This window comes from Pleurodeles waltl, chromosome 3_1 (assembly GCF_031143425.1).
Source record: "Pleurodeles waltl isolate 20211129_DDA chromosome 3_1, aPleWal1.hap1.20221129, whole genome shotgun sequence".
In the NCBI taxonomy this organism is placed as follows: domain Eukaryota; kingdom Metazoa; phylum Chordata; class Amphibia; order Caudata; family Salamandridae; genus Pleurodeles; species Pleurodeles waltl.
This window is the reverse complement of record NC_090440.1, coordinates 717,976,118-717,998,371: the sequence shown is the minus strand read 5'-3', so window position 1 is coordinate 717,998,371 and position 22,254 is coordinate 717,976,118. Positions and strand designations below refer to the sequence as shown.

General features: G+C 43.0%; 1 protein-coding gene across 1 annotated transcript in view; it reads left to right on the top strand.

Moving 5' to 3' along the window:
- RORA (RAR related orphan receptor A) overlaps nucleotides 1-22,254 on the top strand; it is a 225,525-nt gene that overhangs the window by 171,542 nt on the left and 31,729 nt on the right. The window contains exons 3-4 of the mRNA XM_069223468.1: nucleotides 13,456-13,597; nucleotides 18,792-19,187. Of these exons, the coding sequence (XP_069079569.1) occupies nucleotides 13,456-13,597; nucleotides 18,792-19,187 (538 nt within the window). The remainder of the gene's footprint in view (nucleotides 1-13,455; nucleotides 13,598-18,791; nucleotides 19,188-22,254) is intronic.

The following is a 22,254-nucleotide window of genomic DNA, read 5'->3' as shown; positions in this document are numbered from 1 at the left end:
TCTCCATCGCAGTAGTTAAATCTATTTTTTGTTTTTAATGGGGAATTTAATTCAGGAAAAACTTTTATTGTTCATGGGTGCGTGCAAAAGTTGCTTTTATTTTGGGTATTGATGTTTAAATGTTTTAATATTAGGCGTTTGCTATTAATCTGGGTGGGTATTTCTCCAAGGGCAGATTTTTTTAAAGGAGTGAACTCTTTGTTCTAGAGAGCCACATGTTAGCTGTATTCGTGGTTCATATGGCAGTATCCTTAGTGGGGATACCCCAGTATTGTTCACAGGTCTGTTGCTATAGCAAAACAAAATAACTAATAGTGGAGGTAGAGAGAGAGAGATACCCTCGAAAATAACTCTGCCCATTAACTAGTGAAGATCTACTTGAAAATGTACCCAGAAGAGGAACATTTTGATTGCTGTCACCTGATCCCAGTTGGGCTGGGCTCTTGGATTTTACTAACAGACTGGTAATCAATGCAGCGCAGCCCCAGGGGCAGTGTTTAATTTGTAAAAGAATAAATGGTGGGTCCCAAAGTTTTGTTCAGAAGCCTGCAGCCTGCGCTACTGAAGGTCTGGGTGCCGAGCTGCTTACTCTTGATTCTACCTCATGCTGCTTTAATCCACCACCAGATGCTCCATGCCCCTTTAGCTCCCTCTTTCAGGTTGTTTTTGTTCATGTTTTTTTTTCCCTTGGCCACTATTTTCCCTCTCTCTCTCTCTTCCTTCCCCCTGTTGTGTTGTTCTTTCTCTTAATCTGAATCAAAGTATGTTGAGGAAAAATAAGTGCCAGTCCCTAAAAATAAGTTTCACTGGGCCCCACCAGCAAACACCTGCTCAAATTAAGCGATGTCTGGGGGCAAAGCAGTCCCTAAAATATACCCTGTGTACCGCTGTCTCAAAAGTATTCTTACTTTCGTGTTGTATTGTGTTTTAGTCTAAATTGTGCAAATAGCCATGGGCACCCCTGAAGGCCGCTGGTACAGCACTGTGGCACAATGTTTAATCACTTTCGTTACTGGTGGTGCTAGGGCAGGATTGAAGCTGCCAATTACCAAAAAATGTTACAGAAAAGTGCCGGAAATGGCAATAATCATTAGCCAACAGATCTTACCATTAGAACCTATTAGCTTTGCCAATGCTTTTTAGGCATGCTGCATAGCATCCGTGAAGCTGTACATCATGGATAAAGAAAACAAAGTGAAAAAAGAAAGGCACTATGCTGTGGCAGTCATGATTTTGTAGGTATGTGCATCACACATTCGTAAGCCTAAAAAATGACACGATTGCCTTGCTTTATATTTACTGCATTGAATCTGTTACTAAAAAAAACAAAAAAAAATGGCATGGGTGGGAAGGAGCAACCCAGAGAGCGAGGGTGGGAAGGAGCAGCACAGTGGGGGACACGAAAACACCACAGAGTGTGGAGGCTGGGAGGAGATGCAACAAGCAAGAGAGAAGGAGGGCATTGGTCAGGGTGGAGGTAAGCTATATGGGGGTAGTGGTGGGGAGGTGAAGCAACAGGCGAGAGAGTTACATGGAGCAGGCGGGGGATAAGCACATGGGCAAGAAAGCAATGGGGGGGAGTACACAGGTGAGTGCAAAATGGAGGGAGATGGGAGAGAAGCACACAGGTGACAACGTAGAGTTTAGGGGGAAAGAATAGGTACACAAGGGGGTCAGCTGGAAGAGATGCACTCTCAAAAAGTACTCCATCCAAAAGAAAAAAGTAGTGCTTGAAATGCAAGCAGTGTAAGCATAGAACCAGCCAATCAAAAGGTTTGGTAAAGATGCAATGCTCATTGAGAGGGATAAACACAAAATTAACAAGCTTAGACCCGAATAAGAAGCTGGCAAATGAGTGACAGGAAAGCCAACCAATGATAAGGCTGAAAGTCCCTTTATGTCTTTGTTGAGCGTCTGTATGTTTTTGTTAAGCCTCTTTTTACATTATTAGAAGTCCTACATATACTACTCTTAAACTTATGATAAGTCCACATTATGTCTTTCACAACCAGACAACTGAGCTGTCTGATAGGTTCTACCTAAACATGAAGAAAGAGCCCACGGCCATGAGAAGTCAAGTTTTTCTTTTTTAAAACTACGTCCCTAAAGAAATTTAGCATAAGGTCCTTATGTGAAAATACATCAGTTATGACTTACGTTATTTATCTCAAACACTCTGCATCTTAAAATAGATTATCAGGATCTTTTTTGTACCTAGCACATTGCACGGATTTAAAAAATATGATAACTTTGATGATTAATGCACTTGCTGCTAAAGATTTGTAATACTCTACTACTGCAAAAGAACAAAAGGAACCAGAAAGGAAATGAAAACAGGTACCCACCTGCTCAAGAAGACTTTTCAAAATAGCAGACGGGGTCTTGATGTGTTTTTTAAACATTAATCTGTAGTCTGTCCGTTTTAAATAAGCATGTTGGGTTGTAGATAATACAGGAAGTCGTACAGACAGAGGTTTTTAACCAAAATATTGTAATGTGAACTTCAGTGGCACTAGGCACTTTACTTTTTTAACTCTTCATTTTCTTGATGTGACTAGTTTTGAGTTCTATTCCAGAAACAACAGAGGCTTGTTGTCCAAACTGCTCTGCAGATGACAGATAGCACATTGGCTTCTAGCAGCTCTGAATGACACCAAGTGCTGAGTTAAAAGAGCAGGGTCTTTGAAGTTCTAGTGAAGTTAGTCTGAGGACAGCCTAGAGCACTGTTTTGGAGATTCTGTGATCAAGTAGGCATTCAGTATCTGGACTGCCAAAAAAGAAAAGACAAATGCATCATCCAATGAGGGTTCTTTTGTGGTTCTTAACCTGTGGTCTCAGGACACTTGGGGTCTTTGTAGCCTACTCAGGGAGTCTGTGACTGCTTTGAAATTGAAAGATTAGATACAGATCAATAAAGTGTATATGAATAATAAAGCAAAATGTACACATGAACATTTGAAACGATCTGTAATTATGAAGGGATTTGAAATTTGAGGCTCAAAATCAATGTATTATCCTCAGATTGATTTGGGGGAGCAGTGCAAGAGAATCAAGGAGAATATAGTACCAATGATGAGTAGCCTCTATTGAATTTAGAAAAGTTCCAACCTTCACATTAAAATAAAATTGCGTTTTTAAATTTAATAAAATAAATCAACATTTGTGTATTTGTTTGATGAATGCTTGTTTCTCCATTCTTTTGTGTATTTTTTTGTGGTTCAAATCATTCAAAACCTTTAGGCCAGGGATCCTGGCTTCCAGTAATGAATGAGTGGGTCTCTCTGGATTCCAATAATGATTAAGTGGGGCCCGCAGAAGTCAAAAGATTAAGAATCACTCCTCTGTATAGCTATGGTGCTTCTCTGTTTTAAGCAGGGGTTAATGGTGGGATTTGCTCATCATAACGTGCAGTCCATTTGAATTGCCAGGTTGTAAATCTTCTGCGCAGGTTCCCTAGAGAAATTGAAGACTCAGTTTAAAGGGCAGGGCAATAGAACCTCTGACAAACCTATGCAAACAAAGTATCTAAGGGACTAAAGACAGGAGTCACCCCCAACCACAGCGCCCCTAGCCTAACGCAGGACTGTGTTATGGATGTATTGGGTTAGCTCCCACATATAAATGAAACCAGAGGTGGCCCTTAAGTGCAAGTGTGAATTGACTTTGTTGTAAGAATGTTGAGTTCCTTGGCTCCTCTTTCTATATGGTGACTCCACTCTCCCAAATGAGTGACTAGACTAGATGTCCCACCGTGGTTTTGCATGAAATTGTGCCCCACTGTCCCTCTCTTTATGATCACGCCACTCTCTGAGAGAGTTCCTGGGATAGATTGCTCAGCGCGGTCGTTCGGCATGGTCTTGCATGATCTTCTGTCCCACTGTCGCTTTCTACATGATCACTACACTCTCCCAATGACTGATTGGAGTAGATTGCTCATCATGGCCCTGCATGATCCTTTTTTACGTGATTAGTCCACTCTCCAAGGGACTTACTGATTGGAGCAGATTGCTCATCATGGCCTTATATAATACTTTGTACGAGATCATTCTACTGTCCGAGGGAGTGACAGGAGTGAATTGCTCAGTGTGGTATTGCATTATTCAGTGTTCCACTCTCCCTCAGTCAGGTGGGCTGCTGTTCTGCAGTGTTTGAAGTCTAATTAAAGTTGTGACCTGACTGTTGAACCACAGCGATAGCAGGAAATATCTGTCAAGGGCCACTGACTCTGTAGGTAGCCCTGCAAATCATTGCTGTGTGTAATGGCGTCACTCATTGTGGGTTTTTAGAAGAAAAAAATCCTACTTTTATCTGTGACTTTTTATTGGCAGGTCTTCAGATAAAGTCCAAGCTTTGTGTACCGCGTATGGGTTATGATTTGTCCCTTTCTTCTATGCACAAGGAACTATTACTCGAACACATGAATTGTCGTGATTTATCTTTTTTCCTGCCCTATAAGTTAATACCCAAGTGTTAAAGGTCTTCAAGGAGAAGTAATGAAAATTGTTAATATGTACTCCTTCCAACTGCACGAAAAATAATCCAATCTACAATAACCATTTTCCTTCCTCAAGATGGCGGTTACAAATGTGCCTAGCTTTTCTAGTTCTACTGGAAGGAGAGATTAAGAAGTATTTTTAAAAAATATAGCAAAAAAATGTTTTTAATATGTTGTACCGTTTTAAGATCCGTAAATGCAGCAGCAATTGCAGCATGAAACGGGAAAGAGCTATAGGTAGAATTGGATTAATTAGATTGGAAAACCTATTTGTTAGAATGTTCTCCTTAATGTGTGTTGATGAAAGGGCGCGGTTGACTTTTGGAGGAAATCGGCACTATTTTTCAAGTCTCTGATTCAGTATATCTCGTATTTTGTTCTTACATCATACAAGAAAAGTTTTGAGTTTTGTGAAAACAAACAGCTCGTTTCTGAAGTCTGTTGCATAGCTTAGTTTGAGCTAAACAGAATTGTTCAGTGACCAAAGAGATATTGCGATCCACAAGGCCCAACTACATACTTTCTAAGTTAGGGAATTCGCAAAGCTGTGTGATTTGGGTAGAGAGATGTTCGGCAAAGTGAGAAAGGGCGTGTCTGATTTCTGAAATGCTCTGAAGTCCGCAGAGAATATAATTCTCACTGTCAGCGCTAATAAACCTAGCACTAGCCCCGGAGCCGGCATGTCAGTATTTTGTTTTCGTTAAACCAAAGACTTAAAAAAGATTATAATAATGCTTAGATTGGGGGAAATCTGGAAATGAAAAGCAAACAGCGAGATTCTAATTGTTAATTGCCATCAGAATTGCCGAACCTAATGATACATCCAAGTGTTGGCGATAAATCATAGGCTTATGAATAAGTCTCGGTTGTCAGAAGCTTGTGTACAGCCTTTCCATAACGGATGCCATTAGCAGGCAGCTTGGCAGCTGTCAGCTGTTTTCTAGTAATTAAACAGCCAATGAGCAGCTAATTAAGACATATGTGTATACAGAAGTGGAAGTGGGGTATGTTAATGAGCTACAGGAATCAATTCATTAAGTGAAAACTGTCACGCGCCCGCACGTCGGCCAGTCGTCGCGGCCTGCGCGCGTCAGCGGAGGGAGCGCTGATGAGACGCCAATCGTGACATCAACAAAGCGCTCTCCGGCTTCCGCGCGCCTAACGAGGGGCCCGCGCCGCGCTAACCGCGGCACTCAATCATGAAAGCGCGGGAACAGAGGCGCGAGCCAGAGGATGGCAGCTCCGGCGCCCAGCCCTCCCGCGATCCGCGCATTCCTGCTGACTTGCAGATAGGAACTTGCTTTGCCTCGTCTCTGTACTTTATTTTAGCCCTGTAAGGAAAACGCGTGGTGAATTAAGTTGGGGAACTGAGATGTGATAACGTAAGAAAAGCGTCTGTCCCCTGTGCAGATTTTCGCTCTTCATGAACATGTCAATAAAGGTGCCACCAAACGAGCAAATTCACAACTGCCTGCTAAGTCTTTCCTGATGCTTTGATATTTGCGAACAATATATCCAATCTACCAGACGCGCTGTGTTCTCCAGATGAGCAGTTCATCCGTGTTCACAGTAAAGAGCTTTTACTCTGCCTTCGACTGTATGTTACATAGCTGCTACGGACTGAGCGAAAGATCCAGTCTGTGAAGTAGCACTGGACATTGAAACCAACTTTCAGACCTGACACTGGCCCTCCTGTGAGTTTATTGATTTGTTGGGGTGGGGGGCTGGTCCTCGGTTCACATTTACTCAGGGTTGGGAATGATGTGCATTTGTTATGTGTGAAGATTTTGTCATAAGTGAGACGAATTAGTAGCTTCCATCTAGTCCCCAGTGGTTCGTTGGTCAACTGACATGATATCCCCGTTACAGATTGCACGTCCTGGCAGTCATTGATTACCTGTACAAGGACTCTGAAGGATAGGGAACAAAGTTTGCACTGCCAAGGAGCACTCAATGTTTAGTACTTCAAGTTCAAGAACTTTCACCGGTCTTAAACTCACTTCCTTCTGTTCATCCAGGTTTGTGAAAGTTAGTGTTGAGAGATTCAAATAATGTCTCCTCATATACTTTTTGGGAAGTTAGAATCAGATGTGATTACTGGGCATCGTTTATGTTCACTTCCATCCTTTGGCCCACAGCTACATCATCCAGGCTCGCCCATCCCCTGCAGATCCCCCATCTTCTCTCTCGCTCACCTCCGTTACACCTGTCCTACTCCTTCTTGTGTGTTGGTGCATAGTATCAGGATGAACTATATTGTTTCTTTCATTTAGACTCTTGACTGACTGCAAAATCAGTCACTTCCTCATTCGTGCAGCAGGTCCTCGGTTTCCAGTTCAATGAGAGAATTCATGAAATGGCCAGGCCTGGAAGGGAGTGAGCAGACAGAACTGTTCATGAATAGGGTGGGTAGAAGGGGCATGACCGGCCATGGGCTAGCAGGTGAGTGAGGCATAACTATTAAGCACTAGGGCGGAAGGAGCAAAGCTGTCAAGGGTCTGAATGGGGAAGACTCTGCTTAAGTACAGTGGAATGGAAGGAAAGGATTGGTATTTTACAGAAGTCAGGGGAGTAAAAATGGCAGAAAAATAATAAATGTTCTGTTTGTTTTCAATATTGTAAACATATAGCGAAAATATGCTGGGTAATATCTGAATGGAAAAAGATGAAACCTAGGGCAGCTCGTTTACTTAAGACTTCAACTCTTTGTTAATTAAAAAAAAAAAAACACTACTCAACACTTATTTATCACTGCCACTTTTCTTATACCCATCTCTGTCCACCTCCTCCAATAATACTCTTGTTATCCACCCATTCCTACCCTGCTCACTATCCCCTCCTCCATCCCTAACGTACAAAGGCACAAAAGGACTCTATTATTTTATCAATGTTAAGGGCATTACAGTACATATTAAAATATTTCACCACTCCACCAGACTGCCCGATTCCTTCTTTCAGAACTCTTCCTACTTACTTCACTCATTAAAGAGAGCCCAATAGGGCGAGATGGCAAGGGTTTCAGCAATGAGGTGTGGCCCCAAGCTCAACTTGAGGCTAATTCGTGGAGGATGGGAAATATATGGAGGGCGACCAGCCTGAGAATCCTCCAGTTTCCGTCATGCTGAATGGATTGCCCTTGAGAATATGTGTGCTTGGTGTTCCTCACAGTGCACACAAGAGGAAATGTTACAAGAACTTGCATCAATAAATGGAATCCTTCCATTTGACAAGAGGACATGGACTTCCTTCTGCTCTCTGATGAAGTATTCATATTAATTCGGACCCATTGTTGGAGCTTCAGGTATCAAAAGGTGCCAGCACCTGCTTCTGGCATATTACACTCTTGAAGAAAATCCTACATCAATCCTCAACATCATATTCCCATGGTTAATGCCATAGTACAGTCTTGGCTTGGCTATAGCTCTTTGCTTTCCAGGCAAACTACTCAAAACAATACAGACTGTTGCAAAGTGCTAATGTCAGGTTCCCTACTGGTTCCAAACACAAGGGCCATATTTCACCCATTCCAAGAGCTCTCCTCTGGCTCGAATCCAGGAAAGGAATGCTGTTTTAAGACCTTAGTAGTAGTACACCACACAATTTACAAAACCTCTCCTTCTTGAAGTCTGAGAAAATTCAACTGTATACTCCCCAGAGCACCCTCCACTTTCTGGGACAGGCCTTTTCCCATTGCTGCAACCTACCTCCATAGATTTTTCTCTCCTGTCTTTCTATGATTTTTGGAAAATAAGTAAAAGTTGACTTTTTGGTCAATACATTCGACTTTTAGTCATTATGCCATTCTCACATTGTGTTATGTATATCTGTAGTTTCTTTATTAGCACCACAAACACCAGTATAAATGTTCTCCATAAATACTTGTAGGAGATCATAAAATGCGAACACCCGAGATCGACCATAACCTGACATAAACCGCTAGTAGGATGCTTTGTGGTGACACTATTACTGAGTTATGCATACGGGATAACATGTGGCTCACTAGCTAATTGGCCAGTTTAGGAAACAAAGTACATAATCACTCATTGAAGATGCTTCGGGGTGTAGCAGATGCTTTGTTTGAGGACAGGCTGGGTGACCCCATCATTCCATGAGGGGTACAATGTTTGGTGTAAAATGTCACTTCAGTGTCTCTGCCCCTGTTCCTTGGATATAACTTGGGCTATGGGGTAATCCATAATGGCTGACAGCCTTCCTTCTGTGAGCCGAACTATCTCTGCTCTCACTAACTAACCACTCGGCAAAGCATTCTCTTCTTTGTCCCCTTTTCCCAGAATCCTGTTGTGAAGGTTTTTCTCTTCCTAGCGAGCCCACCTAGGCAATCTGAAAGTCCTCAGAGGTTGTCATAACAGGTTCCAACATGTGCAACAGGGACTTGGATACCTTTAGCACAAAAATCTATATTTATGCGTGATATATTTAACTGTGTCCCCTCAGTCCCCTCACCATGTCCACGTTTGTATGGTAAGGTAAGAGACTTGTGTTTCTTGAAGTCATCGTTCTAGTTTGCAAATGCACAAATGGTGGTAAAATGAACAAGAAAACAAGAGTTGGTAGAAAACCATATTTCATTAGAGAACCAATGTTGTTTCACATGCTCCTGTACAATTTATGTATGCTGTGAGAAGGCAATAACAATAGCCACTTTTTAGGTCTCACAGAGACAGCGCACGTGCTGTCACTTCAAGATATGGTGTTTACTGTTAGTGGGCTTTGAGGCCGCCCATTACTTACCATTGGTAGGCATCAAAGGTATTCTCAATAGCTTAGCTCCTGCTCGTCGTATCAGGGGTCGGCACTTCCCTCTTCCTGCAAGTGGCTGTCTCCTGGAGCATGGCCCTATTACTTGTGTCCTTACACTGTTCGCGCTTTTGGGAGCTATGTTTTTCTTTGTATTGAGCCACATTACAGGGTGCATCTCTAGTAGCTGCCTCTGTTGTCTTTTCCATCTAATTTCATGTTTGTTCTGCCTGTCTCCTTCCTATTGCCATGCCCCCGCCTAGCACAATAGATGAGCCGGGAGACCAGATACCTTTGTCAGGTCCTCTGAATTTTGTTTTTATTGTTGCTTTTATGTAGCGTGTACTCGACCTGAAAGTGTTGGAGCTCTTTACACAAGGACACATTCATTTTGTGTAGACACAGGAAGATTAAGTGATTTGCCCAGAGTCGCAGGATGTTGAACCGGCACCAGGACTGGAACCTGTTTCCCCAGCTCTGAACTCGGTAGTTTTGGCCGTTAATCCATATGCCAATCCCAGTGAAAATTCTGACGCTGTTTATGTTTGCACTGGGAAGCTTTGCCTTGGGGACTTCAAATAGGGAAGCAAGATGACATATTTCTCCGTAAAACAATTGACATTTGACACCTGCCAGAAAGTTTTATAGAGAAATATGTCAACAAACAAATGCATAATATGTTCAATTCAGTTGTATAATCTTAAAGTTATTCTATGGAACCAGATGAAAATATATATAACAAAAGCATCATGCAACCTCTTGTGACGCAAAAGTCACAAATACCTATTTAGTGCTTTGATACTGGGCAAACAGGAACAAGTAAATTGTTTGATGAATTCATTCCTGTGTTTGCACAGGAAGATGAAGTGATTTGCAGAGAGTCACAGGATGCTTAGCTAGCGCTAAGTCTCAAACCAGGTTCTCCAGCTCTAAAGTCAGCAGCTTTGGCCATTACGCCGCATCTTCTCCTTCCTTGGCTTGCCTACAAATATCAGTGGCAGATAAACATGTTTACATAGCTGACTGTATTTATTTTTGCACTGGGAAGCTTGCCTTTAAATCCATCCGCTCCTGCCCTGTCCCTCTTTCTTCTTCTCCCACCCGCCACCCTGTCCCTATCCAACCCACATAATTCCATTCCAGGCCACATAATTACAATCCAACAAATTCAACTCCAAATATTTCCCATCCACTTCATGCCACATAATTCCACTTCACATACCACTCCATGCAACATAATTCCACACAATTCCACACCACACGACACTCCACACAACACTACTCCACACATTTCAACTCCACATATTTACACTCCACTCCATACTACATTATTGCACTCCACATAAATGCCACAGAATTCAACTTGATACAATTCCACATCACATAATTCCATACGAAACCACATAATTCCACATCATATAATTCCACTATAAACCACATACATGCAATCCACACCACATAATCCCACCTTATGACACATAATTCAACACCAAGCCACATACTTCTATTGCACTCCATTCCACCCCACACAATACCACTCCACATAATTACACTCCATGACACACATTCCCACTCCACATACTTCCACGACACTCAATACCATATAATAACTATCCACATAATTCCAATGCACAACACCACTCAACCCTGCACAATATAAAGTCACACAATTTCACAAGACGCAATTTCACACTGCTTAATTTCATGCAACACAATTCCACAACAAACAGTTCTACTTCAACTCACATGTCCATCTACCCCACATATTTGCAATCCACATAATATATTTCGGTATTATGCCACATCATTCCACTCTACTCCATGTTACTACATGCAACACAATGCCAATTTTATGAAAATCCATGCTGCGTAATTACACTCCATATAATTACACTCTGCACCATATCACATATTTACTCTAGACATATTTCAACACCACATACATCTATTGCACTCTATAACACATTATTCCGCTCCCGCCATATCACATAATTCAGCTACACAAAATTACACTCAGAGCCTCAGATTCCGCACCACACTATTTAACTCCAAAGAGTTCCACACAACAGAATTCCACTCCACAAAATTCCACGTGATGCAAAAACACATAATTTCAAGCCATAGCACATAATTCCACCCCACACCATATGATTCCACCTTAAAAAACATAATTCATCCCCACAACTCGTGATTCCAGTCCATACCACTCCACAATGCCACTTCACATAATTCCACTCCATGATACATAATTACAGTCCACTTAATTTCAGTGTACACTATGCAACATAATTTCACTCAACGCAGCAATTACCATGCCTCGCAACTCCACGCAAAAAGTGCCACCCCATACCACTTAATTCCACCACAAACTACATACCCCAACTTCATACCACATACTTTCACTCCACACCAAATAATTCCACTCCACAGGAACAAAAGGAAAAACCAGAGGCAATAGTCTCGAAAACGAGTACCATGGGCTTTGCCAATCCTTGTTTATTTTCTCCTGTTGATTGTTACTGTCCTTGTTGACAATAGTGCAGCCAGTCTCTGCTTGGAATCAGACATGGTCCAGTGACCAAATGATTGTTCTGGTCTTACCTGGGTTTTAATATTCATCCCCTCACTTGTCCACCTGGTGTCTACCTCTCTGCGCTTTAATTCTCTCATCGATCTGAGTTAGAAGGGCTTAGAACATTGTTAAATTCCAGGATTAAGGCCTTGATGGCAAATTTAGCTGAAATTCCGTGATCAGGAGTTTGGCGGGGATGATTATCACACTCCAGCTCATGTCTATCTATCCTGATGTACTTTAGCAGGGGGAAAGCAGGCCTTGGAACAAAAAGAGAAAAATATGTGGAATTTGATAGTTGAAACGCTGATTCTGAATGTGAAGCCTCGTTTCCAAATGAAAAGCTTGGAATGGGAGGGATTAATCACACCAGTGAAATTTAACTCGGTGAGGTAAATACTTCACCCTAGCACTACACGGCCCCCTTGTAATAAGGTCGTCAGTGTCTTCAAAGTTAAAACGTTCACTTATTTTACATTCTGAGCTTTCACCTGAAGCGCTTCTAACTGTCCGCAGATTCCAAAATAAAATGACCTTGCGGGACTCCAAAACCTTTTTAGTTGCATGTGTCTTCTCCTTGTGTAGTTAGCTGGAAAGCGGATTCATGGTCCGTTTCTTGGTCTGTATCTTCCGTAGCAGCAGTTAATCTGATAGAATGTATAGGAAGCAAGAAACATTTTGATTTATTGAAATTAAAAACAGCGAACTGAATAGTAGGGGCAAAAACCGGAGTTCACCTCGCCTCTAGCTGAGAACAAGCAGGCCAACACCCCCTCAAACGGTGGCAAGGTGACTGCGGGTCCAGCAAACGGAGGACGGTGGAGGGCTCTGAAAAATCTAACCAGGGGTAATATCTGCCAACGTCAGACTAAAGCAAAACCCGGACAAGGGCGCTCCTCCGTCGCCCCTCTCCCCCAGTCCCTCTTAATTTCAACTTAACTCCGTGCTTTAAATGGAAATGTCGAAGTGCAGCAGTGACTTAACTTCAAGCTTGAGCTGACACGATGCCGCGCACTCCCACTGTAAGCGGTTAATGGAGCGAAGGCTAATTACCCCTCAGACCCAGAATATGATGAGGGGACCCCGATTATCCCATATCTCACAGGTATTTATTGGCATTAGGCAAAGTTGGGGGCCCTGGGTTGTGTGCCCCCTTAAGGGTCACCCCTCGCGCTGCAGGGGCCTAATCTGATATTCTCCATTACGTTTATGATCGGGCTTGTATTTCGGACCGGCTTTGCTTCTAAAGCAGCTCCTGTTGTCCACATAATATGTTGCCCTTCACTGGGCAGCTCTCGATTGACACCTCCCATGTCATAATCTCCCTCCTGGGCTCTACTAGCTTTGGGGGGCGGACAGTGTCCGTGCTTCGTAAAGTGGCTGTTTACTATTATCTATTTCCGCCCCTTCATTGATTAATATTGTCTCTACTGTGTAGTGTATACCATAATAACCATTAAACTCATAACCCCCCCCCCAAAGAAAACACAAGTAATACTTTGCTGACCTCTTGTGGCCAGTAACCAACACTTCAAGTGCTGAAGCCTGTGCATATTTGTCCGTTTAGCACCAGTGCGAGTAACTCACAAATTGTGCGAATAATTCTTTTTACCTTTTTTTGCTGTTCCAGGGCTTTTTCCGGAGGAGTCAACAGAGTAACGCCACATACTCGTGTCCTCGCCAGAAGAATTGTTTGATTGACCGAACGAGTCGAAATCGCTGCCAGCACTGCCGCTTACAGAAATGTCTTTCTGTGGGAATGTCGCGTGATGGTGAGATTCTTATGCAGGCATTTCATAAATGTCCACAGGGTCTGAGTCAAAACGTCGTCCCAGACCCCACATGGCAAAACCACCTGTCACTGAGTTAAATGTCTTCGGGATTGGGGGTGGCGAGAAAATATCCCAGTGCCATGATCTGGCGCCATCTAGTGGTGGAACTGTGATAGCTGTCATTAGTGAAAAACCGATAGGCATCCTTCAGTCAGTTTTGCCACAAGAAGAATGCCCCACTCAAATTTCACCCATTGCTTACATGCCTGTTCCTTTTACCTGGTGGATAGCTCATAAAGAAAAACAAGAAACTAGTAAGTATGACACGTATATCCAGAGCTACTTAAGCATTGGCAAAGCCGAGAGTTGTAGGATTTTAGTTAGGAGCCGAAACCAAATTCCAGTCCCAGTTTTCAGTGGGTGTGAATGAGAAAGAGCGATTGGATGCGTATTGGTGGGTATTGCGACAGTAGGATGACAGGCTAAAGAACAACAGGTAATAGTTGCAGAAGAGAGGGATGAGAACTGAGTTCTAAAGAATTGAAAGCTGATGGCTAAAAAAAAGTGATGCCATAAATACCTGTTTGACAACATAGAGTGGGCGTAGGATCATAAATTCCACATACTCCCTTACATTTTACTTTTATTTATACCAGAAACACCATCAATAAAATGGATATCTTAGGTGTTTTCTCTGTATTTTTAGCATAAGACCCGGTAGAAGACATTATCGTAAGTGCTCCCTGGTTTTTAGGGGCCAGGCTGAGACCCGCGGATGGAGCATGACACTGAGATGGGTCAATATATGTAGGACATGAGGTTTAAGTTGCATTGAGAGGAGGTCATGTCCTATATCTCCTCTCCTCTCATGCCCTCCTGTTTTTAAAAAATTGTTCTAAAAACTCCTGGATACTTGTCATGTCACTTATTTTTCCTTAAAAGACATTGGTCCAGAGCAAGAGAGAGAAAAATACAAAAACGGAAAAAAGGAATAAGAGAAAGACAAAAAAAACTGTGATGAGGGGGAAGCAGAGTTGAAATGTAACCTTCAAGAGAAAAGACAGTGTGTGGTGGTGGATGAAAGAGGCATGATGAGTCATCAAGATCACATAGCCTTGATATTTGGCACCAGGACATTCGAGAGCACCGACCTGCACCCAGGCATTTAATCTTTTACACATTCAGCACTGCAGGGATCAGAAGTAAGCAACATGTGGCAGCGTGTCCGGAACTGCTTGGCGCTAGATCACAGGCAATGGCACTGAAGGGCGCTGCTTTGTATGGGGTATGCACCTATGCAAAGGCAAAATGCCGACCCTCACAGTAAGCCTAGCCAGTGGCCAATGTGGGCTAAACCATTACCCCGGGCGGTATGCAGTGGTGGGCAGAAGCAAAGTGTGAATAACATCTTTAAAAAAACAATGAATAAAGACCACTGATTCAAAGCCCGTCTGTGTATGTATACACGTGTAGTTTTATTTATGATTTTTTTCAGAAAAACGTCTGTCGAGACAGCTATCTCTAGGCCAGACCTAAAAGTAGCCCTTTGTTTAATCGCTTATCAGGCCCAATTAATAATATGGGCAGCAGAGCGAAAAGTTCACTCGCAGACAGCTCTGATTGCGTCAGTTGTGGACTGGAAGCTAAAGCCAGCAATGAAAAAGGTACTGATGCCAACAAGACTCAGATCATACCCATACAGGCCGGGCATAATGTCCACCAAAAGGGCTGGTGCCCTTATCAGCCTGGTAATAGGTGACTTTGATGCAAGATCTTAGCAACAAGTGCATTTTGTTGTCTCCTATGTAGGCCACCAAGCCGAGTGCGAACGTTTTACATGTATTTTAGAATAAATCAAGGCACTTCGCCTATCAAAAGCCCTGCAAAGTAACTTGCAATTGTCCTTTCTCTTGACTCTTTACAGTGAAGTAGAGCTGCAGTAATGACTGCTTTATTGTCCTCATTTGGTGGTTGTTTCCTGTGGAGCAGAGCTACAGTAAGGCCAGCTGCATAGTGCCTTTAATTGATGGTTATATTCTATGAAGCAGAGCTAATGTAGAGAGAGCTGCGCAGTGTCTTCCATTGATGGTTATTCACTCTGAAGCAGAGGCACTGTAAGGAAAGCTGCATAGTGTCTTCCACTGATGGTTATTTACTCTGAAGCAGAGCTACTGTAGTGATAGCTGCATAGTGTCTTCAATGGATCGTTGTTTCATGGGAAGCAGAGGCACTGTAGTGACAGCTGCATAGTGTCTTCCACTGATGGTTATTTACTCTGAAGCAGAGCTACTGTAGTGATAGCTGCATAGTGTCTTCAATGGATCGTTGTTTCATGTGAAGCAGAGGCACTGTAGTGACAGCTGCATAGTGTCTTCCACTGATGGTTATTTACTCTGAAGCAGAGCTACTGTAGTGATAGCGTCATAGTGTCTTCAATGGATCGTTGTTTCATGGGAAGCAGAGTTACTGTAGTGACAGCTGCATAGTGTCTTCCACTGATGGTTATTCACTCTGAAGCAGAGCTACTGTAGTGATAGCTGCATAGTGTCTTCAATGGATCGTTGTTTCATGGGAAGCAGAGGCACTGTAGTGACAGCTGCATAGTGTCTTCCACTGATGGTTATTTACTCTGAAGCAGAGCTACTGTAGTGATAGCTGCATAGTGTCTTCAATGGATCGTTGTTTCATGTGAAGCAGAGTTACTGTAGTGACAGCTGCATAGTGTCTTCCACTGATGGTTATTTTCCACGAAGCAGATCAACTGTTGGGACAGCTGCATGCTCTTTTCATTTTGTGGTTGGTCCCCTTGATGCAGAGCTCCGGTGGTGAGAGCTGCATAGTGCCTTCCTTTGGTGCTTCCTTCCCATCAGGCAGAGCCAGGGTAGGGATGGGGGCATAGTGTGTTTCTTCGGTGGTGATTTCCCGTGATGCAGAGATAGTGTAATGACAGCTGCATAGTGCCTTCCTTTTCCATCAAGCAGATCTACGGTGGAGAGAGCTGCATAGTGCCTTCCTTTGGTGCTTCCTTCCCATCAGGCAGAGCAAGGGTAGGGATGGGGGCATAGTGTGTTTCTTCGCTGGTGGTTTCCCGTGCACCACTACACCAGTGACAGCTGCATAGTGTCTTCCATTGTTGATTGGCTCCCATGAAGTGGAGCTACGGTGGTGGCAGCTGCATAGTGTCTTCCCTTGGGGGCGTCCGTCAGGTAGAGCTGCGGTAGGGATGGCAGCATAGCGTGTTTCTTAGGTGGTGATTTCCCGTGATGCAGAGATACTGTAATGACAGCTGCATAGTGTCTTCCTTTCCCATCAAGCAGAGCTACGGTGGTGGCAGCTGCATAGAACCTTTTTTGGTTGTTGTTTACCATGAAGCAAAGCTACTGTGGTGGCCACTGCATAGTGCTTTCCTTTAGAGGTTAGTTTCTGGGTGTCCTTCCACGATGAGCTATCTTTGAGCCCGAATGTTAGCACAGTCCAACAGGTTTTGACAAAACTGTCCCATACAGCTAATGTTTTCACACTTTTACCAATAGGTTCCAAGAGGCAGTAAATAAAAAAATAAAAAATCGTCTGTAGTTAATGTAGTTTCGAATCCCATACTTACAGGTTGATTTGTTTTTCCACGATCGCACGCAGGGATTCTGTATCGTAAAAAGCAAATCTAGATGCGATATTTCCGTATATTCAACTGTGCTTAGGTCTAAGTTAAAACAAAGGCAAAACTCCCTTTGTGCTGCAAAGTTCATGTAACTTCGCGTTTATTCTGCAGCTTGTTAATAAATCCTGCATGCACGCAGAAATTGTTCTACAATCTGGTACTTTCGGTTGGGAGAGGCCTCAAGGATTTGCAGATGCAATCTTCCGCCTCTGCGAGATTTGATTTCGGGACTTCATATCAAATCAACAGTTGTTTACAATCTGAAGTGTTGACATGTTAATGAGAAATTGTAGACTTTAATGACGATGTGATTATCTGCTTTAAAATTCAGGAATCTGTGCATACCTTAGGCTGATTCACGCTTTCCCTACAGTGTTGAGGGCGAGTGGATACCTGGCGATATCAGAGTGACCCCGAAGTTTTCAATATCACCTAAAGAATAACATTGCTTTCTGGACCTTTTAAAGTTGCTGTGGCGTGTTTTCATTTTGTTGATACAGTTTGGGCATTTATGTGAGTACAGAGTGCCCATTTTCTCATGCCCACGATTGTGAAATGCGCGTTCTCTGCCGTTGTTTGGGTTGGATGTGCTGTCGCCTTATAGTGCTGAATACATAGCAGCACTCTGGCCGTGCACAGCACAGACTTGCACCTCGGCTGTTTCGTGGAGAGCCTTCATTTCATTAAATTCTTTGCGTCCATTGAAACCAAGAGTGAATCCGATTGGCTGGCACGCAAAGAGCCATTGTGTTAATGGGAGGCTCCGCCTTTAGCCCCCCGTTCACTTTTCCTCCAGTCTTTTGAATACAATCACGGCAGGACCAATTCTTCCCTTTCTTATGTTACCATTTTGCGCGTGGGATCTGTGCGCAAAAAAGCCCCAGTGAATAAAGGTCTACCCTGCCTTGTGTGACTAGTGCTAACATTCACTTGTATAGGAACTCTGTGGACTCCCTCAGCTGGCGCTGGCCACCACACTTCAGAAGTTAGTCCAGCGACCAAATGGAAGCACGTTGTGATTTGTCCAATATATTCATCCAGCTTTTCCCACTATAGGACTGAGTGGGACAGGACCAAGAGCTGTACGTTTACCTGGTGCTGTGGCCGCAGACCCGGCCACTAACCTTCCCAGCCTCTGGTAACCCAAGAGGCAGCACTGAGAAGATAAAACTCCTTCATAATTCGATTTTTTAGTTTTTTTGTAACCATTTTAGTTAACTGTCTGGCCTCCATTTTCTGAATTTGATTTAACCTTGGCAACAGGAAGCAGCATTAGAGGTGGGCGTGAAGTCCAATGTTCACATCTAATATAGCAACAAAAGTATAAAGTAAAAAAGTAGATTCCTTTTCTTTTACTTTCAAGAATATTCTAACTCAAATTCAACAACGATGCCCATGCCTGCTCTTCACTGGTTCCCAATTCATAATTCCACAGTAATATGAGCCTTCCTAGCCTGATTATGCATGTAGCCTACTCAAACCTATGGGTTTTGGGAACAAACTCTGTGTAATCTCTAAACTTCTTTCTCTTTTCAGCTGTTAAATTTGGCCGTATGTCAAAGAAACAGAGGGATAGTTTGTATGCTGAAGTACAGAAACACAGGATGCAGCAGCAACAGCGAGATCACCAACAGCAGCCCGGAGAAGCAGAGCCACTCACTCCAACCTACAACATCTCGCCCAGTGGTCTGACAGAGCTCCACGACGACCTCAGTAGTTACATCGAGGGGCACACGCCTGATGGGGGCAAGACAGACTCTGCCGTGAGCAGTTTCTACTTGGACATACAGCCATCTCCTGATCAGTCAGGACTGGACATCAATGGCATCAAACCAGAACCCATGTGCGACTACTCGCCAGCATCGGGCTTCTTCCCATACTGCTCTTTTACAAACGGAGAGACTTCGCCAACGGTATCTATGGCAGAACTAGGTAAATACACAACAACTAATGTCCAGTTTAATTCTGGTTGGCAGTGAAGAGAATTAGTGGCAACACAGAGTTTGTACATTTTATACAATCATTGATGCATTGTCTTACCCCGAGGCTATGAGGGATGCAACAGTGATTATTCTATAGGTATGCTCAGGTGTGCTCTTGCCCTTTTACTGTTTTCATATTATGTACATGATTTTCTACTTCAGTGTGGAGATATGAACATAGTAAACTAATTTAAGAACAGCAAAGACACTTTATTGATCAATGAGGTAATTCGGTTGGAATCTCCTTATTTCTAGCAGAGGAATTGATGGTTATTTTGAAAAAAAATCATTTTTTCCTAATATGATAATTACTCTGATCACAGTTATGATCTTCCCTTTAACTAATAATCATTTTATCTCTTATCTTTCCTTGGAGGTGTTTGTCTTCCATATAACACATCGGACTCCATTACAACACTTGTTTTTAATAAAGTTGCTCTTTGTATCACATGTAATTTTGTCTTGATAAAAATTGCACTTGAGAAGTAAGGCAATGTATTGTTCTTCCAGTGACATGTTTACATATGTGTAAAGAGAGAAATGGGAAAGCCCATTCTAATTTCCCAATGCCAAGTGATAAATTCTATTTGAAATTTCCAGCTCTGGCATCCATATGTTATTTCAATAACTTAAACGTTCATACATCACTTTGTACAAAAAGTTAAACATCGTTCATTATCTTAAGAACCCTTTGTTCTCAATAATTTTCTGGTTTTTATCAAACCTAGATGTACCACATATAGAACTTGGTGCTCTAAATGAGGAGACACACTTTGACCAGGCACTTAACACACAGGCTGTTTGAATCATGTGCACAATGAGTGTAAGTTGTCAATCATATGACAAGAGTACTGCAAGACTGGCAGGTCAGCCCAAATGTTCAATTCCCAAGAATTACCCATCTGCTGTGGTCTGTCGTGATCCAAGACTATGCAAACGAAAAATGTCCAATAATTAGCTGCCAAAAATGTCAATTGACATTTTCAGTCTAAACCGTAAAACACCTGAGCTTTGACCACTACAGCTTTGACAACACATGCTCACTGTGACTTGGGCCATCGTGGCCAGCCCCGGGATTACTTGATGCAGCTGGAGGAAGAGAGAATACGGAGCGCAGCAGGAGAGGTGGGCAGCCCTGCTCCTCCCCCGTCCAGAGAAGGCAGCTCGGTGGAATAGATTTACACATGGGGCAGGTTAGGGTCACAGTTAGTTCCATACTGGTCGAGGTTGGCACCTAGCAGTCGCTGTTTTTTTTGTTGCAGATGTTGGGGCCATGTCTGCTGGGCTTAGCGCCTGTGCAGGCCTTTCTATTATGATGAGGGTGGGGACAAGCTGGTGCTTTGCTCTACCTCCCCACTGGGGCCATGCCTGCTGGGTCTGGCACCCCCGCAGGCCTTAGAATCTTGAACTAGTGGGCACAGGTTGTGATCGACAAGCTAGGACTAGGCATATTACTTCCATGGGACCAGACGTGCTGGGCTTGACATCCCAGCATGCCTTCCTGTTGTAGTAATGAAAATGACAGAGCAATAGGTAAGCAGTGACAAATGATAAGTTTGATGCATGCAGGTGGTGGGGGCAATATTAGTTGCGGAGAAGCCATGAAGGCGGTGTCATTGACAAAGCTCTTTGTAACAAGAGTCAGTAAAAGATGAGGCATGCAGGATGTGAAACATTGCAGGCTTAAGGAGGGGGCCGGTAAAGTGGGGGACAGCATGCAAACATTGTAGTGAGAGATTTGAAACCATACAGGTTTACAATATGTTGTCGTCAGTATGTTGTCAACTTTCAGTCACACACATTCTTCATGGATGCGATGATGGAGTGCAGAGCGAATTTCATTCATAGGGCTGGTGTTTGTTTTTGAGCTTCATTTCCAGGCACTGTGCTGTACAGGTGGGTGTGATGATTTATGTTCTCTTACTATAGGATGTTGCATTGATCACCTACAATCTAACTTTCTCATTTGAAAGGACTTCTTCCCCTGCCTTCCACTTTCTGGCTACCTTTGTTTAAGACGATCTGTGCTTTAGCAGTCCACATTGCCACACGGTCTAGGTTTGTGATTTCTTATGATAAGGAGGTATAAGATGTTATTAAAGACGTGGTTCTCACAGAACCTTTTGTGGTGTATTTTTTTCTCTCATTGAACCCACAAGCTGAATTCTCTTCATAGAAGGGAGACTTGTCCTGAATGCAGTGGAGGGGATCCAGGGGGCAGCATGGAGTACAGACATTGAATCAGTGCCGAAGAAGGGCATTTAGAAACATGTGCACCTCCACCCACACCCACACCTCAACCCGGTCCAACTACACTAAACAAATACTACCTGTTAATGCAGTTAGGTCAGTCTGGAAAACACCTTCTCTGGCAATTTTTGTGGCATGGAAATATATAAATATATACAAAGTGATAATCAGTAATTTTCAGAATCTGTGAAAACCCTAGAAAATAGCCTCTATAATTCTCAAAAATAAGTATTGACAACAGGAACCCATAAGAAACTACAAACATGGTATTTCAGTGCATAATTCTTTATCTATATTAAGTCATATGCGGTATTCTGCCGGAGAACAATGACTAGTGCAGGCTAGTGGATGAGAGATGAAAATCCTTTATTATGGTGGCTTATTTGTGTTAATGTAAGCAGCTCTAGCCATCAGGAGCCTCTCAGTAGCCAAGCTGACTGCCTCATTTTTCTCTTAAAAGAGCAATTAAAGTCTAGGCTGTTATGTGAAAGGTTTGTGTGCTACTTTATTTGACAAACTGGAGTTCATTAGCAATCAACCTAAATAGTTGATGGGAAGAAGTAAATGTTAGGAGAAATTGTGGGCACGAGTAAAGGGGTCTCTCCCTCAGTACTGCTGCAGTTGTGTTATTCATAGGGCGTAGTGGCACGCTTGACTTTAATAATACCTAGAGGCCGTCACTGATTATTGTGGCCATGTGTCAGTTGTATTGGTGTCAGGATCCTGGCCTGACTCGAGGGCATCGGATGAGCACACCTATGCTAATA